This window comes from Gracilinanus agilis, chromosome 2 (assembly GCF_016433145.1).
Source record: "Gracilinanus agilis isolate LMUSP501 chromosome 2, AgileGrace, whole genome shotgun sequence".
NCBI lineage: Eukaryota > Metazoa > Chordata > Mammalia > Didelphimorphia > Didelphidae > Gracilinanus > Gracilinanus agilis.
Genome location: NC_058131.1, coordinates 278907261 through 278926668, shown reverse-complemented (window position 1 = coordinate 278926668; position 19408 = coordinate 278907261). Strand labels below are relative to the sequence as shown.

Sequence of the window (19408 nt, the reverse complement as noted above, 5' to 3'; positions counted from 1 at the left end):
ATATTTTTTTTCCTGCTGTCTTGGATGAAGGACTGGAGTCAGTTGTCCTTGCTGATAATCTGGAGAGGGACCACCAGGGTTGAGCATATACTTCTGCCTCCAAATTCATTCTGGCCTGGACCTCCTTTCTGGTAACTCTGCCTGCTGTTGTATGGCATGCTTCCAGTATGGACTGTAGCCCATTAACTGGATGAGACCAGCAAACATGTCCAGAACCAAAGAGGGGGTGGGTGGGGAGGGGAGAGAATCAATGCTCCATCTAATCTGGCCCCATCTAATTTGCATGGCTCTTAGAATACAAGTTTAACTTAATAAAGGTAATTGCTAACCCCTTTACATCAATAGCATTATCTCAAATCAAGAAACATGTCATACTCATTAGCAATAAATATACTAACAAATTTCAACAAGAAAACTCACCTTGTTCCCCCATCGTCTTGCTTTAAAACGATCATCCGTTGTCAAAATGGATAAAATGTCCTCCATCTTTATCTCGGATACACTGAAATGAGAAAGATATCTCAAGCTGAATTTTCTTTCTTTTTTTTTTTTCCAAAAGGCAGCTTGTGGCATAAAAATGATAATCAGACTCAAGAAGAAAAGAAAATTGGATATTTTGCTAAAGCTTTATGAATTCCAAAGGGAGAAGGGCCTCTGTTTTAATACATGGTTTGATAGCCAAAGCAGAATTACGGGAAAATGTCACATCTCCTTAGCTAATCTAAAACCTAAAACAGTTAGTATTTGAGTTTTAGGGATTATATCATGACTTCCTAACAACTCTGACATGAAATAAATATTTATGACTCCCATGTTGGCTTAGGTGGAAGGTAGTAGGACCACAGAGCCATTTCAGACAGCTTTCAGGTTTCTCTGTTCTCAGGATGTGTTTGCATTTCATTGGGATCACAGGAATGAAATATTTCAATAAAGTTGTTTTCCCCCTATTACCTTGCTGATATTTTGGAAAAAGATGATTACAGAGAACAGCATCAAACTTGGGACTACAAGACCGCCAAGGTGTCCACCTATGTAAAATTAGTCTGTTCTCTTATTCTGTCGTGTAATGTATTCACTGCTTCTGTCCTTTCAATTGTTAGGCAGACCAAAGGTCAAACTATCTCATCAATCCTTGGGCACAACTGAAAAGATGGCAAGAGTTGTGGGCAAAGAGCTAAAATGAGCCTTATCAGAAAAAAAAGGATGTTTTGCTGGGCTCTATTTCAGAAATGAGAGTAGCATGGTGAGATCTGCCAACCCAATGCAAAGTCTGGTCCAGAAAGTTGAGATTTCATCCAACTCTTCAGGATGGTCACAGCCTCAGAATATACAAGGCAGGAATGAATAGCACCCAGTGTTGCTGCTAATTAGCTGGGTAAGTCACCTCACCTCTAGGCCTCAGTTCCTTCCTTTTTATAATGATGCTGGCCTAAATGATCCCCAAAGTCCCTTCCAGCTCTAAATCCTACGAATCTGTCTCTCCATGCATATGCCAAGCAGGAAATAAAGGTTGGAGAAAACTCCTTTTTCAGCAAGAAAGAGATAAAAAGAGAAGGGTTTGGGGGAGGGAAATGAATCACAAAAAGACAACTGATTTTTTGGTGTTGTTTTTTTTTTTTTGAAAAATATAACAGCAAATTAAAACATGAATGGCAACCTCTTATGCGAAAGAAGACAAGTCTCCCCCTTTCCCCCAAAGGTTACTCTGACATAGCTATGAATGAAAACGTCAAGTCTTTGACAGTGATTTGCCTGAAATGTGTCATCTCTTTCCTTCGACAACCTCCACCCCTTCCTATACACACTCCTCTGTCTCCCTCGGCATACTGCCAGCTCACAACTCAACAGAGTTTACAGTAGGGAGAGTCAGAGAGGATAGTGAGAACAGGCAAAGGCATCCGGGGCACATAGGGGTGATGTTGATAACTTCATGGAGAAGCCATTTTTAAAAAATAACTTACTAAGGACACCTTCACATGGGAAAGAAATGCTGCAAAGCCTGTCGAAGCTGCTTTCACATTACCCTTGGAATGCTGAGGAAATGAAAGAGCAGAAGCCAAGTTCTCTGACACATGCTTCCATTCTTGGCTTTTTCCCCCTTCAGAAGAAAGAGGAAAGATACAAATGTAATAGAAACAGAAACTGCAGTCAAAATTTTGAAGAGAAGCCGGGAATAAGGGATGTGGGGGGAGAGGGTGGGAAGGGGAGGGGCAGTCAGGCAATCAAAAACCTCCAAACTGTATCTATGTGGCAAAGACAGGGAAGTGGCCCAGTTTTAAATGTGATGGACCACTGGTTTTTCTGGGTATGAAAGGACTTCTGGACCACTGGCTTGAATGTGGCAAATTTTAGGACTTCAAATGAATGGAAGAATAAATATGAACCTGAGTGATTTACAGTTTAAAGGGTCCTCCTTCCTATTTCTAAGAAATCTTTTCTTCTAAGGAACAAAGAGAATTTGCTCTGATTATTTATGGTTCTAGCCACAGATCTGGATCACCCCCACCTTCCCATGAAAAGAGATAAATAAATAAATTCAGGGAACTGTCTGGTGCCTGATCTAAGAAATACATGTTTTGATGAAGCATTTACATTTTAATAAACCAGTGATGACTTTCATTAGAAACACATTTAAAGGGGAGGAGAAAAAAAAAGTTAAGAAGTTGGCAAATACAAAGAAGTCAAAAGGATGCAGGAGCAAAGTTATCAGCATTTAAACAGAAGAGGCAAAGGCCCAGTGCATCTGTCTTTTGCCCTGTATGCTAAATTAAATTGTCAGGATTAGCTCCACAATGCTCCGTTTATGAAGGCAGGCGGCAATTTGTTGTGATGGCCCTTGCTGCTGGGAGCCTCAGCCTGCCTTTCTGAATCTTCTCCATGATTCATCAGCCATCCCAGCATCCTGCTGCCTGGCTCTCCCATGTGTGCACACAAACATAAACACACTTCCATGGACTTGGGAGTGTGCAGGATTCCTGAAAGAACAGTCCCCTTTTGCCATTATCCACCATGCAACTGGATCTCACTAGGATGAGATTTTTCTTATTGATTATCAAAGGGACTATATGGTAAGGCAGGACACTGGAAAAGTGGTAGGAGAACTGGGTTTGAATCCTAGCTTAAACATAGCTTTTGGTCTTTTCCAAGCCTCAGTTTATTCATCAGTGAAATGGTGGTATTCTCACTTGCACTACCCATCTCAGAGTGGTGTTGTGAGAAAAGCACTTTGTAAAGCTTACAAATGCTATAGAAAGGTGAGCTACAATCATTATAAATCAGAGGTACATTATCTTGTTCTCAAAAAAAGGCGACAGCAAGTGTAATAAAGTTATTTTGATGGACTAAGTTTTACACATAATAACATTTCCTCACAATACCTGGACTTTCTGGTCAGGGCAATAATGATCAGGAAGGAAGGCACCCAGAACAGGAATAGTCTTCTTAGATAAAATGTTTTAAAGTATGGCCATATTACCTAAAATAAAGACCAAATGCTGAATTTATCTATTATCCTCAAAATATTGCCTATGTACCTGTATGCACAAAGATATTTATAGCAGCCCTTTTTGTGGTGGCAAAGAATTAGAAACTGAAGGGATGCCCGCTAATTGGGAAATGGCTAAAAAATTATGGTATGTGATTGCAATGAAATACTATAATGTAGTGTAAGAAATGATGAAGAAGATGGTTTCAGAAAAGCCTGGGAAGATTTATATGAGCTGAGGCAAAATGAAGTGAGCAGAACCAGGAGGACAATTTATCTAGGAACAGCAATATTGTAATGATAATCAACTGTGAAAGACTTAGCAATTCTGATCAATGATGATCTACAATAATTCCAAAGGATTTGTGATGAGAAAACCACCTCCGGGATAGAAAACTGAGGGACTCTGAATACAGATGGAAGCATATTTTATTTTTTTCTCACAACATGGCTAAGGTGGAAACATATTTTGCATGACTTCATATGTATAATGGGTATGATGTTTCTTTTCTTCTCAATGGGTAGGGAAATGGGGTGAAAGGAGAGAATATGAAACAAAAAACAAAAATTCAAAAATATTTAAAAATAAACTGTCATGGGGAAGCCAGGTGGCCCAATGGATAGAGAGCCAAGCCCAGAGACAGGAGGTCTTGGGTTCAAATCTGGTCTCAGACACCCCCTAGTTGTGTGACCTTGGGCAAGTCATTTAATCCCTACTGTCTAGCCCTTATAACTCTTCTGGAAGGAAAAGAGTTTTTAAAAATAAAATAAAATAAACTATAATGAGAAAAAAATTCCTATGTTCATCTTCTTCAACAAGTCAAACCAAGCCAACCATAGAATATGGAGTTTCTCTGTTTTAAAAAATCCCACAAATTAAAGAGAATGTCACAAGAATGACAGCTTTTTAAATTTTGTCTTAGAAGAAACCTGTTTTTAAAGAAGACAGTTACTTCTCTTGGTTCTACACTGTACATAGCTCAAGAAAGATTACTATTTGCTACCAATTTCCGCCCCCCTTCTTGGTTTATATTTACACTGTCTTCCCCCAAACCCACATCAAAATGGGTTTAATACAGGAATATGGAAAAGGTAGAAGGCCCTATCACTGGCATCAGACAATTATAATTTGACTTTGAAATAACATACAAAGAAAGATAATGACAGAGGAGCAAGAGACAGACAAATAAGGAGAGATACACAGAGAGACAGACAGAAAAACATAAAGAGCTTCACAGAGGAAAAGGAAGTCTACTAAGTCGTCAGGAAGGAGTAGCAACATGAACATGTAGGCCTGGATCTATGAGTTAGGATGAAACTGTGGAATCAGAGTGCCTCTCTCCCCTTACATAAGAATTGTTAAAAAGTGAGAATTAAAATTTTATTCATGGGTGAGAGGAACAAAAAAATCTATGTAAATATGGAACCTTTCTACAAATAAGAAGCACAGTGTGATTGTAGCAAAATCACTAGATTTGGAGCTAGAGAACCTGAGTTTTAATCCTGACTCTGCTACTGTATGACTGTGGGCAAATTACTCTACCTACTTGGGCTTCAGTTTCATCATCTATAAAATTAAGAAGTTAGATTGGATGGTTTCTAAGTCCTATAATCTTAAATCTGTGGCAGAGAAGTAACCCCAAAGGTTCTAGAAAAAAAATCTGTGAAAACAGAAGATAGGAACAGATAAGAAACAGATGGTAACTTGGATATCATAAGGGCACAATAAAAATTTCCACTCCAAATGAATTGATATGGGTTTTCCATTATTATGTCCTAAAATAAGGAAGTCTGAAAGACAGATTCTCTCAGGCTACACCTACAGAGAACTTGGCAGATATGTGCTTGGCCCTACGCTTTTTATATTTTTATCAATGACTTGGACAAAGGCACAGATAACACCTTATCAAACATGTGAGTAACACAAAGTTTGGAGAGATAGATATCGTATTTGATGACAGAGTCAGGATTCAAAAAGAACTTGACAATCTAGAATGTTAGACCAAACCTAATTTTTAAATCTCTTGATTGTAAAATCCAATGGCCTTTTCTTAGTTCTGTTCTCCTTGACAGCTCCGAAACACATGACACTGTTAACTACTCCCACTCTCTTTCTAGGTATCTTTTCCCCATTTTGGTTTTGGCTACATTGTTTTATCATGGTTCTCCTGCTACCTTTCTGGCCAATTATTGTCAACTCACATAGGACTAGCATCCAGATCTTACGCCTTATGTTTGAGTGCACCCCAAAGCTTTTGTCCATGGCTCAATCTTGTCATTTCTACCTCTACATATTTCTTGAATCCATCCTTGTAGCTCTTTACCCACAGCCACAACACTGGTTCAGCCTTTTGCCATATTCTGCCTGGAATATTACAATCGTCACCCCATCCCAACTCCAATTAATTATCCACAGTTGATAAAATTTTTTCCTAAAGCATAACTCTGACCATGTCACTCCTCTGCTCAATAAAATTCCAGTAGCTCCCTCTCACTAATAAGACCAAATTAACTCCTCTATCATTTAGAGTTCTTCACAGTCTGTCCCCAACTACCTTTCCAAACTTATTATATATTAATCTCCTTCTTCCATTCTATGGTCCATTCAAACTAGCCTTTTTCCTCTCCCTGATCCTCTTTGCCACTGCTATGACTCTGTACTGCCTGTCCCGTGCCTCTGTAATTCCTCCTCTTAGAATCCTTGGTTTCATTCATGACTCAACTTCAGAGCCACCTTCTACCTGAGGCTTTTTTTCCTGGTTCCTCTACCCAAAACACCTTATATCTCTTTTGTATATGTCTAAATACATTCCTGTTCTCTCCCCAACAGGATGTATATGCATTTAGGGGAGAGATAATTTCACTTTTTTTTCCCCATATCCTCAGAGATTAGCACAAAGTTTAGAATATGGCAACAGATCCATAATATTATAATAGGATAAATATAAATACTTGTAGCAAACATTTGTATTAGAAAAAAAAAAAAGACCTCACAAGAACGAGATTGGGGTGGCATGGCTAGACAGATGATCATTTGAAACAATTTAGAGTTTTAGTAAATTGCAAACTCAACATGAGTCAATGGTGTGATGTGACTGCCAGGAAAGCTAACACGAGTTTAGCTTGTATTAAGACCCAGGCATCGCTTTGGGGACTAGAAGGTAATAGTTTCACTGCTTCCTGTCCTAATCAGACAACCAGACCACAGATATGTTCTTTTTTGGCTCAGAATGCTCTCTCTTAGGAAGGACATTGTTGAACTACTGTGTTCATAGGAAGGCCACCGGGATGGCAAAGGGCTGGAAGTTCATGACATATGAGGATCAGTTGAAGTAACTGGGGAAATTTGGCATGGAGAAGATGTGGCAGGGTAAAGGAAGGGGAAGAGGGGAAGAGGATATGATAGCTTTTCTTAAGTATTTGAAGGTTTAGCTCCTTCAAGTTGGACCCAGAGGAAAGAGCTAGGAGTAATATGCGTAGAAATTCTGAAGAGGCAAACTTTAGACTTGATGTTGGGAAAAACTTCCTAATAATCAGAACTGTCTCCAAGTTTAATGTGCTGTCTGGGGAAACAGTATTTTTTCTCTCAGAGGAAATCTACATGCTAGATGACCATTTACTGGTTTGTCATGGAAAGGCTTCTTATTTAGGTATGGGTTAGATAGTCTCTGAGGAGGTCCCTTCCCAATGAGATTCCTTAATTTTGCAACATTTTTCAAATTTTGGTGAAATGGAAGCAAAATAAAACATTATAAAGAAAGCACTGCTTCACAAACTAAGTCTACCATAAATTAATACTGGATATTAGACTTATCTCTCTGCTCAACCATAAACTCCTTGAACATAGTGGTGTCTTTTGAAACTGTATTTCTCCCTTGGGGTCTAGCTCAGTGCTTTGTACACAGATAGCACTTAATAAGTATTTGCTGAATATACATTTGACTTGAAAAAACTGATATCTGGATCTAGGATACAGGAAAGCTCTATGGGGGTAGGAAAAATGCCAAGTAAAGGGGTCCCCATTAGACCTCATGCAGCATTGTTCTTTACGCCTCTCTAATATGTTTATCACATAAGAATATAGGTATTCTAATTATCTGTGCAGAAGTCCCATCTACCTGTTAGAGGCTGAGCTCCATGAGGACAGGCACTACTTTTAGCTAAACTGTTTATCCCAAGGGCCTGACACAGAACTCTGACATCAAGTTTGATGAATGAGCAAAGAGAGGTATGAGGTAAAACTTCCAAAATGAGGGTTGTCATTGCTTATTCTCTGTGTATTATCCTAGATCAACTCCCCAATCCCATTCAGTTTGGACCCTTCTATTCAAATTTATAGCATCACTGGTTCTTCTATGGACTTTTTAGAAGAGAAAAATATGAAGTAGGTGATGGGGCAAGCTATAATGGGGACATACAACTGATAGGGATAACAGAGACCTGTTTTACTAGTAAAAAAGAAACTACATACCGACTTCTGTCTCTTGAGGAAAACTAAGTGTAATAGATCATTCCATCACCTAGCCTTGTATTCAATAAAAACTGTCGTATACTGAAGATATTACAGGCTTTAGTTTTTGCCACTGGCTATTCTGGGACTCATTTAGGGATCACAAGGGTTAATGGTTCATCATCAGCCTTACAAGGCCCATCCACTGGAAAATGCGACAGAAAGTTAATTAGCTGAGATCAGCCGAAACCTCATTCAGGTTTCTGACTCACTTGATTTTGTGAGAAGCCAACGAGTTGACATATTCTGCCTCCGAAGGAGCCAAAATGAGCAGGCTGCTCCCATGGCAGCCAATCCGGGCGGTTCTCCCAATCCGGTGGATGTATTCTGCAGGTGAAGATGGAGCATTGTACTAAAAAGGGAAACAAAAATGAGGGAATTCACAGATCAAGGGATTGTCATTAATTGGAAGTGCAATACCCCTTACCTGCCTCCAGGTATCCCAAGAATTAAATCCTGGGGCTGTGGTTACTCTAAGACAATCATAAGAAAAAAATCACTCAACCCTGAAACTTCTGGCCTCATTGGAAATAACAGGGCTCTGACATGCAAACACAGATACTGGCCAAGTTTCAGAAAAACAAGACATTTTCTTGTCCCAATATCTTCCTTTTAATTTTATTTCTCCACAGGCCTCCCTCATCATTTTCCGATTCACATCTTTTCATAGAGACAGTCAACCAGGATGAAAATATGAGCAGAAGGGTAAATTTCGCTAAGTCACATGACCTTGGCCTATTTCTTTGGAAAAGTGGCAGAAAAGGGTACTGGGCATGGAGAGAAGGAAAACAAGTGCTCCCAAAGTATCTCATCAAACTGACTGGAGAGTGCAATGCCCTTTGATGGCCATGTGGATTATGTGTATACCTCTGGAGATACTACTCAACACCCTGGTGCCATTTTCTTAAGGTAGATTAGAACTGTGGCTGTATCTTTTCCAAGGAGGTCACAAAATAGATGAGAAGCATCTTTGGATATGGAGAGAGCAGTCCCAAGTTTGAATTTGAGGGCCACAACTTAACTAGCCATAGGACCTTAGGCAGGTTAGCCAGCGTCTGTGTGCCTGATTCCTTAGCTATAAAATAGGAATCATAGTTATTTTACAAACAAACATTACAGGGATGTTTGCAGGGAAGGTGGTCAATAAATCTTAGAAGTGCTTTATTTTGGTGCACATTCATGATCTCACAGGTCTAGGGAACTACCCTGGGTTGGGACTCCTTTGGTCAATGCAGAGAATCAACTCATCTGCATCTTAAAGTCTTCCATAGTGGTCTGAGAGCTTGCTACTTCCCCAGAGTCAACCAGTAGTATGTGTCAGAGGCAGGTCTTGAACATTGGTTTTCCTGCCTCTTAAGGCCAGTCTTGCTTAATTGTCCACCTACTATGCCACATTGTCCCTCAAAAAGTACTATATAGGGGCAGCTGGGTAGCTCAGTGGAGTGAGAGTCAGGCCTAGAGACAGGAGGTCCTAGGTTCAAACCCGGCCTCAGCCACTTCCCAGCTGTGTGACCCTGGGCAGGTCACTTGACCCCCATTGCCCACCCTTACCACTCTTCCACCTATGAGACAATACACCAAAAGTACAGGGGTTTAAAAAAAAAAAGTACTATATAACCTAAGTTACTATGATTATTTGAGCATCTGGATCAGTGTCAAAGCCTCAGCTCCTTTTTGTACAAGAAAAAGACAGAATATAGCATACTGGACTTACATGCAAAGACTTTATTTAGGGATAGGACTGACCTCTGATTTGATTTCATTGATGTAAGAATTAACTGTATATTATTTTTACCATTTTATTCTTCAAGTGAACCTTTCTTGCCGAGAAACCAAATGAAAGAATATCAAGTTGCTTCTAATATATGGAAGGCCAGGCATCTCAAATTAATCAATTGTCACCGTGTAAGAAGCCTTGAAATGATCAATTTGTTGTGTGTGTTTGGCCTCCTATACATTAAAATTAGCTTTGTTCCCTGTCTTCTGCACATTCTATAGCCACAAGACAAAAGAAACAATCAATTTAGTCTGAAAGTGATCATCTGGGAGGAGTAGGTCAGTGTTCTTTCCACTGACAGTCATGCATTGCTATTAAAATGTGAATAAACCATGACTAACATAAACAAGGCACATTTCTCTCGGCCCTTACACAGAAATGGCTTAAAAATACCATTCTGCAGTCTAACAAAAAGAAAAAAAACAAAACAAAAGCCACCATACTCTAGTGCTAACACCTGTACCCTCTGGCAAAGCTTCTAGTAGCTAGAGGTACGTGTAAGATGCTGTCAGGAACTTAATTGCTCCCTGCAGGTCAATGTACATGGACACAGCTCTCAGGACAGCTGAGCTATCTCCTTCTGGACACAATGAGGCCTCCCGGGGGCCTGGGTAATTCACGTTGCTTTCAGATTGCAGGGACTATATCTTTGTTGAAACTTTAGTTTCTGACACACATTAGCCTGGAAGCCGGAGTGCCTGCCACCTCCCTTACCTGATTGTGTATTCTGTCTGTTTTGTTGCAGCCAAAAGGTGGGCTAAGTAAAGGAAAGATGTCAAGAGAACTGTGTTGATAAGTCTGGTTACTGACTGGTTACCCAGGCAACACCCAAGAGGGTAATAATAATTATTCTACTTAGGGCTGAAGGATCTATACGTGATTATACAGTATTGCCTCATGCCCACACCATAAAAACTGAAAAATTACCTGAACAATCCATGTGACCTGAGGGAGATCTAAGCCCCGAGCTGCAACGTCCTTTAAAATAGAAGAGAACACAGTTAAAGAAATGATAGCTACAGAAAACAGTGGTAGGCCAGCCAGGAACTATTTGCCTGAAGGAGCAAAGAGAGAAGGTGGAGAATGCAGTTTCTGATGTCTTCTACCCAAGAGAAAACTGCCGACTAATTATCAGATACGTCACATTTTAACAATAACTCATGTATATAAATAGTACTTTAGGTTTTGCAAAGAACTCTCCTCTCTATCTTTTTATTCAGTCTTCATAGCAAACCAGTGAGTTGGTTTAGTAGGCAGGGCAGGGATATGATGCCCATCACATGGCCACTATCAACCTCAATGTATTGCTTTGATGAGATCCCCCCCCCCCCCCCCAAGAATGCCACCTCTTCAAAGGTAGAAGACACTTCTTTATTTTGCAGTTACAGATTTCTTTTTACTTCTGGTTTTAGGAGAGAGATGTAGCAGCGTTTGGAGAATCCACAGTTGCTTAGCCTCTGGCCTCAGAGGGCAGATGAGCAGCAAGCTCATGGCCACATCTGACAGCTTAATTAAAATATTGGCCAGACCTGTTAATCATTTGAAATGTTTCACTGGAGCATCCCCCAAACTTTGAAGAGAAAAGATTTATTCTGTCCTCCAGCTGGTCCTCTACTAGGGTCCCAGAGAGTAAGAATTTCTGTACCTTTCTATCTCTAGCCAGCTTATCAAAAAGATTAGAAAATAGGGTCATGCAATTCCATTACAACAGTCACTTTCTAGTGGGTGCTGCTAGATTCCTGAGAGTCACTTAAAAACTATAAGTATATGGAGGTGACTAGACTACCAAGGCTACTTGTTCCAAAGGGTTAATGGGAAAGAAATCAGGGATGTGGATTTCCTGGTCACTTTCTTGACTTCACATAGAACTGCTATTGACAGGGTATCAGAACCTGACCTGCTTCCACCAGTACAAATGACAGGATGCTGGGTTTTTTGTGTTTTTTTTTTTTTTAAGTTGGTGGCAAAGCTGCATTTATTAAGTAAGCAGAAGCCTAATATACTAAAAGTGTGTCAACCACCCACTGAAGTGTTTTCATAAAACTCCCACACATGCTAAAGAGCTGAAGGCTGATGTTACTGAGCTGACGGCCTTTTGAGAGCACAATTTAGAGTTTGGCACTATCTGAAGGGGAGTAGGAATTGCTTTCTATACCAACCATGGTTGATGTCTTTAAGAAACTGACGGGCTCTTAAATCTGCTAAGCTCTTGTTAAGAAATGATTTATTTTATATAACTGCTCTTCGGCGGGAGAGGCGTGTAGACAATGGGCTGCCTGTTCCTTTCAGACAAGCTTTGTAAAAAATTTAATGCTCATCATTTTAGTAAATTCACTGAGAAACAGATAAAACTTGAAAATAGCACCTGATGTTCGTGGAACTCACTCAAAGTACAAACAAAATGAAATGATAAATTATGAAGGCACCCAGTGTTCTCTTAGAACAATAATTCAAGGTTCTAAATCCCAATGACAGACCCATTGATGGACACATTGGACAAGACTTCCCCTACTAATTCTTCTGCTATTTCTTATTGTCAACGGAAAGCGACTTTTTTCAGGTATACTAATTATTTGTATTTCCTCTAGTCCCTAACCAAACTGTTTCTCCTTACTTTCTAGAGTCTAGTGTATAGCATGGTACAATAGAAAGAGGAGTCAAGGAACATAGAATCTGGCAAGTCTGTTAACCCCTTTGAGCCTCAGTTTCCTCAGATCTGTTAAAGAGAAAAAGATAGGGAGAGGGGAGAACACCTGCGTTCCCCTACCTGCAAAGGTTTCAAAGACAGAATGTTATAAAGTACATAATGTATGCAAAAACCCTTTGAAAACTGCCAAGCATTATCCAAATGTAAAATATCATTCTAATGATGGTTATACTTCAAATGAAGCCAAATAGCAACAAAGCTTGACCTCAAACTATCCCCAAATGCATTCTCACCAACCACATCTCACACTTGTGAGGGACCCACACATATCCTCCTGCACTTGGCTTCCATACTACAGAATCGGAGTAGCCATATTTGCCTTTCCAGAGCTTAGGAAGTGGGCTGCAACCAGCTTAACGGGTAGTCACGATGCCTATTAAATGCCTGAATGGATGCAGCCCTGTGACTCAGCAAAGGTGTTTAGTGCCTTGCTTGTCCCTTAGAACTTAAAATCCTCTCCTCCAATTCCACTCATGCAATCTAATTAGGGCAAAAGAATTGCTCAAGTCAGTTCTGAAAGACACTCAATGGTGAGGTCTTGAAGGCCCTAGCTTGACAATTGGCTGCCTCTATGAGACCTAGGAGTACAGATGGAAGGCAGCTTGCTCAGGTGCCAACCTGTCAGTTGGATTAAAATGACTCATTTATTTACCCAAGAACCTCACAAAGTGCTTTAACTAACAGGGAGAGGGGGCCTGCCGGCTCTCCGAGTGAGGGACGGAGAGAACTCGCCTCCGACGCCTTCCCGGCCTGCCAAAAGTCATTATTGCCGAGTGTGGAAAGCCATCAGCAGGGTACAGGCCCCTGTTGTCCGGGTGACAGATTGGGCTGCGTAATCAGAGGAGGAAGGAGAGAGTGCAGAAACTGTCAGAGGCGAGAGCTCTTGGCTGGAGCCGCCAAAAAACTGGCAACATGAGTTAGCGTGACTGAGTAAACAACAAACGATCTCCAAGTGATCTTTCCATTTAAAAAAATAACATGGAGGAGATGAACTTTGTTTAAAAGATACATCCTAGAAAAGAGTGAGGAAAAACTTAAGGCAGTTTGAAGAAGGGAATTTTCCGTTCTTCGGCATCCCCCGTCACCCTGTAGGATCACCTCCTTTGTCTTCCTGACTATTTGGCACCATGGAAATAAACCAGTAGGAGAGGAAATAAGAACCAGGCAGACACAAGAAGGTGCATGAGGCAAAGGAAATCAAGAAGCTAGAGGAAAACAGGGCAGATTAGCAGATTATTTGACTGTCCTTCGTAAAAGAACCATGTGCTCTGGGCAGCAAGGGAGGCTGACTCATAACCAGTCAGCCAGAATGAGGCTGTGCTAGGACTGTTATTCTTCAGTGTACCCAAAGCACATGAAGGACAATCAGAGGAAGCCTCACATACCAGTAGGCAGCGCTAACTATGGGCCTTAACGACACTGAGGCAATTTGGATACATCATTTCTGGACTGCTTTTATTCATGGTCTTGTTCCTCTTTTCATCTTTCCATTTCATAAACCTAAAAGTTAAATTAAAAAAAAAACCTTTCCCATTTCTATATCTTATCTCTTGGGCTCTTCAATTTCATTCTGGAGAATGGGACAAACTCTAAAATGTTTTCTTGCCAAATGCCACATATACATTAATCTCAGAACTTCTGCTAGTCCCAAATCGCCCAGGAAATAAAATTAATTGGTCAAATGGCCCTTTTGTTGATTGGTGGCTTCCTCCCCCAAAAAGCTTCTTGTCCACCCTCTACCTCATTATTGTGCACATGGATACTTCACCCTAATATATTATAAGCTCTTTGAGGAGATTAGTATAATTTTTTTTAAATATCCACGTCTACTGCACCTAGCACAGTGCCTTAGTGTATATATTGTTGGTATTGTTGTTCAGTTGTGTCTGACTGTGTCACTCCATGGACAGAATTTTTCTTGGCAAAAGATACTGGAATGGTTTGTCATTTCCTTTTCCAATATCTTCATTTTAAAGACGAGGAACTGAGGTTAAGTGACTTGCTCAGGGTCATCTAACTATTAATTATTGCTGGAGGCCTGATTTGAACTCACATGTTCCCAACTCTAAGTCCATTGTTCTACCTAATGCACCAATTAGCTTCCCACTATGCACACAGTAGTGGCTTTATAAATGTATGTTAGATTTAACGGAATTAATATCAACTTCAAGTATTAAATATCTACCAAGGGCAAAAAGGTATAAGAAGCTCCAAAAAACTATATGGAATGCAAAGAGAAGGATCCCTAATTTCATGGAGCCTGTGATTCAAGTCAGACAGAATACTATAAAAATTAAATTAGTTTGTAAACCCCTTAGGGGAAGACATTTCATAGCTTTTCTTTTTTGTATCCTTAGCATCTTCTATAATGTCTTGAAGATAGCGTATAGGATACCAAATGAACAAGAGTGAAAAACCTTTCAGTAGGAATAACAATTCCCCCCGCCCCATGAGCACACACATTTTGACAGGTAAAGACAGGCTATTGTAACTTTTGACAGTTACATAATTTCCAGATCCTTGTAGAAGTCACCCACTCTTCAGGTTTCATTATAAGCCTCTTGGGGTGATAAAATAAAATGCCAAGAGGACAATATGGGGGGTAGCATGGGGAGGGGGAGGAGGACGAAGAACAATTAACAACATGCTTCCTCTTTATCAAAAGAAGCCAATTCTCCATCTGCCTTGTCCTGACGTGGCTCTCGTTCCTCATTAACACTAAGGAGGCTCCTGGAGAGCATTCAGATAGCCTGGCAAGCAACAGGCTGCTTAAAAGGAAGCAGGGTGACAATCCCTCCTCCTAACCCTGGCATGATCTATGACAGTGTGTCGAGTGTGCCCTGCAGCTCTCCTGCCAGAAGCTTCAGGTTAAAACAAACAAATATGTTAGGTGAGGCAGCAGGGACATTGGATAAAAGGACAATCTTTTATCACTGGAGAACTCGGGCTTAAACCCTGGTTAGGAAGTGAGGGAAATGGAGCTCCCCGTCCATTCTACCAGGGCAAGAGTCCACAGGAGGCTGCATTTCAGAGTAAAGGGTAAGAGTGGCAGGCGCAGGACACCAGAACAGCCTGCATGACACCATAACCAGAGCACATTGAGCATAGCCATGAAAATCAGCCCAAGCCCATGGGCCTTACGGAAATCAGACAGACAGCAAATACTATTTTTAATGTACTAACAGCACTTCTCGAATGAAGTCCTAGCTTGGTGCCTTATCATAGGACATAGAGATGACTTTGGGCCCTCAAAGGCCAATTGGACCTGGCAGTCTCTACTGAGCTAGAAAGGTATTAGGCATGAGGTCTTAGAACAGACTCCAGGGATCAGCCTAGCTTAAGGTAAGAGAAGTTCATAACCAGGTTGGACAGAGGTTGATAAATTTTTCGGCCACAAAAACTCTTAAAGTCCATTCAACATTACAGAGGGATCAAAACAAAACAAAACAAAAAACCTTTACCTTCTGGCTTAGAATCAATACCGTATAACCAATACACGATATTGATTCTAAGGCATAAGAGCAGCAAAGGCTAGGCAACGGGGGTGGAGAAGGGAGGTTAAGTGACTTGCCCAGGGTCACAGAGCTAGGAAGTGTCTGAAGCCAGATTTGAACCTAGGACCTCCCGTCTCTAGGCCTGGCTCTCAATCCACTAAGACCTCTAGCTGCCTCCATTACAGAGGGATTTTGAATACCACCTGTGGAATGACTTTTTTAGTTGTGTCTAACTTTTCATGACCCCAATTGGGGTTTTCTTGGCAAAGAAAATCAAGGGATTTGTCATTTCCTTTTCCAGCTCATTTGAAAGATGAGGAAACAGAGGCAAGCAAAATTAAATGACTTGTCCAATGTCACACAGCTAGCAAATATTGGAGGCCACATTTGAACTCAGGCCTTCCTGACTCCAGGCTCGGAACTCTATCCACTGTGCCATCTTACTACTCAGTGGCATAATTACAAAACCCCAGTTCTTTGACCTACAAGAAATACCAGGGCTCTGGGCCATACTCGGTTAAATCAATGCTGTTCTCTGTCTTTGGTTACAGTCATTGCTATGCCACAGGCAAAAGTGAGTAAGTCAGGATGAAATCTGGTGGCTTAGGAAAAAGTTTGTGAGGTTGGCAGCAGTTTTGAACCCTTTGACAAAGCTGCTTTAACAAGCACCAAGGACTACTCATAACCAGAGAAACCCAGGGAAGTCATCACATGCTCTTGACCCCAGCTGAGAATTTCATTTCAGAAGCAATGCTCTTTCCTTCCATGTGGAGTTACTGAAAAAAACTACCTGATCCATGGCTACTTGTAAGCTTTCTTTGAGGCTCACTGTTCACCTGACTCACAAAGCACACTGGCATTTGCATACCTAAAAAAAAAAAAAGCCAATTTCCAAGGAATGATTTTGCAACTTATTCACCTTCCAGCACTGTTAAAGACAGAGCTGAGATATCCTATTGTTGGTCTGACCTACTTGCTGCCTTCCAAACTTCAAAACAAGGTAACCCACTGCTTTTTAGTTTTGATATAGGCAGCACACAACACTGCCCACTCCCCAAGATACTTCAATGTATGTGAGCAACAAATCCCCAAGAGTAGCAAATACATCAATTTTAGCATCTTGGTGTAGTGGAAAAACTGCTGGAGACTAGAAAGGAGACCACATCAAGCCTTAGTACTAGTTATATAACAATGGGCAATTCAGCTCTAAGCCTCAGTTTCCTCACCTGTGAAATGAAAATAACTCTTGTGCTATCAATCTCTAAGGTTGTTCTAAAGAAAGTGCTATGGAAATGTGGGCTATTCCCTTTTTTCTGCTTCTCAGAAAATAGATTTTGGCATTTGTCTTCAATACCAAGTCTCCTTAATTATATCCATGCTATACATAAAGTACAAATTTTCTTTTTGGTCAAGACCTTAAATTATTTGGAAATGTCTTCATTCCTCTAATTCTTACTTGGGGTCCAGTGATAGATTTCAGAGGATTTGTGAAACTGGATAGGAAAAAAAAAATCATATCTTTATTTTTACTAACTTCTTACTGAAAATTTGCATTTCTTTCAATTATGAATTAAAAAAAGATCACATTATGCTGAGAAAAGGTCCAAAGGCTTTACTGTATTGATAGTCTAGGCCTGCTCCAGATTATGACATCTGAAGATAATTCTTTAAAAAAATATGAACCCTGATCATTTAGATTTGATGGACTCCTTACCTTTGCAAAACTGGGCATGAACCTTTTTGGGAGACTGTGGTGTAGTGGCTAGAGTGCTGGATTTGGAGTCAGGAGAACATGGAGTTTATACCTAACTCAGCTACCTATCCACATGACTATAGGCAAGTCACCTATCCTCTCAGGCTCAGTTTCAACACCTGTAAAATGAGGGGGGAGGGGGGGGTTGGGTTCTATGACCTCTAAGGTCCCTTCCAACTCTCCACCTTTGATCTATGATCTGGGGTGGCAACATGCCAGAATGGCAGAGACACAGCTATTCTGACTGGCATCTGGTTACGGTGCCTCTGATTATAAGTGTCAACTCTGCTTATTGTGATAAATAGAATTAGTGAGTCATTAGGCAAGCCTTTTACTTGACAATACACATTATATATACATCCATAGAAAAACAAAAGTTCATTCCCAAACTTTAAATAAGATAACTGAGAAGGAAGTCAATCCTAATTCAATTCAAGAGAACAATGAATTCTCTAAAAAAAAAAAATGTAAATAATTGTATTGAATACAGCCTAGAGAGTTACCCAATGTGATAAGTTTCTCCATGTTCCTACCTAGCATTTGTTGACTAAGATTCACAATATATAGTGCAATGCAACTGAAATTCATTACTGTGCATACAGAGACTCCTCAAATAATCAATTGGGGATTAAAGTTGTATTCTCCAAGATGGTACAATCAGAGAAGTCTATTTTGGTCTTATGAGAGTACATCTCTGGGGAGTATGAAGCATGGAAGATGTAGGTTCTTCAGTTTTAGACAAGCACAAGGGAGATGTGCATTAAACAGGTCAGACTCTACACTGGAAAGAGTAGTCATCCAAAATTGCAAGGATTGAGGCTGAATGAACTGGCCCTGAAAATTGCAGGGCAAATGATAGTTTTATAAGACAGCAAATCAAATCTGCCAAACTGCATCTATTTTCCTTTAAGGAAAGATGTGCAGAAGCAAGCAGAGTAATTTCAGACCTGGAAAGAGTTTCTCAGCTCTAATTACTCCCGATAGCTATAATTTACAAGTTTTCGGTGGGTAGAAATCACCAAGATTCACACATTTTCAGACCAACAGCTGCCACTATTAGAGAGCAAATAGGCCAGCCTTCTACACTGTTGTAGCAGACTATGTGTAAGCACTGGCAGGCCACAAATCAGCATTACAGGAAGGCCAGCAACACAAGGGAGCCAGTAGTATCCCCTATCCCTGTAGGGTTGATGAAAACACAAATGCTAAGACCCCACCCTTTTCCCAAAATCCAATCTCTCCTTCCCTTCCCTAGGCACTAGTGAAAAATACATACCGTACAAAGCAAGATGCCTGATTTGGACAGTGAGAACTCCTGAAAAACTGCTGTTCTTTCCTATAAAACAAAAAATAAAGATTTTTATTTTCAGCCAAGCAAAATGTTCCTATTTTTCCAATTTTCTACTTTTATGTTTATTTTAAGGAAGGGCGGGGCTTTGCCATGAGAAAGGGGAAAGGACCTCCAAAAGCTGACAGTAGCACTATTAAGGTTCCACTGAGGAGGAAGAAAATGACAATGAAAAGAGCCAACAGTGGAAAAAGTAAAAAAACATTCATGGAAGAACCTGCCTATTCAAAGCATGGAGAACACAAGATTCTCAAGCCTCAGGAAGAATATTATTTTTTTTACTATCACATCCCACCTCAAAAAACAAAAAAAAAACAAAAACAACCCCCCCCCAA

General features: G+C 40.4%; 1 protein-coding gene across 1 annotated transcript in view; it reads right to left on the bottom strand.

The window, feature by feature from the left end:
- Window positions 1-19408, bottom strand: part of DDX31 (DEAD-box helicase 31) — a 99873-nt gene that overhangs the window by 36981 nt on the left and 43484 nt on the right. Inside the window, exons 14-17 of the mRNA XM_044663957.1 lie at window positions 19002-19061; window positions 10699-10749; window positions 8207-8346; window positions 421-502 (exon numbers count right to left, since the gene is read on the bottom strand). Of these exons, the coding sequence (XP_044519892.1) occupies window positions 421-502; window positions 8207-8346; window positions 10699-10749; window positions 19002-19061 (333 nt within the window). The remainder of the gene's footprint in view (window positions 1-420; window positions 503-8206; window positions 8347-10698; window positions 10750-19001; window positions 19062-19408) is intronic.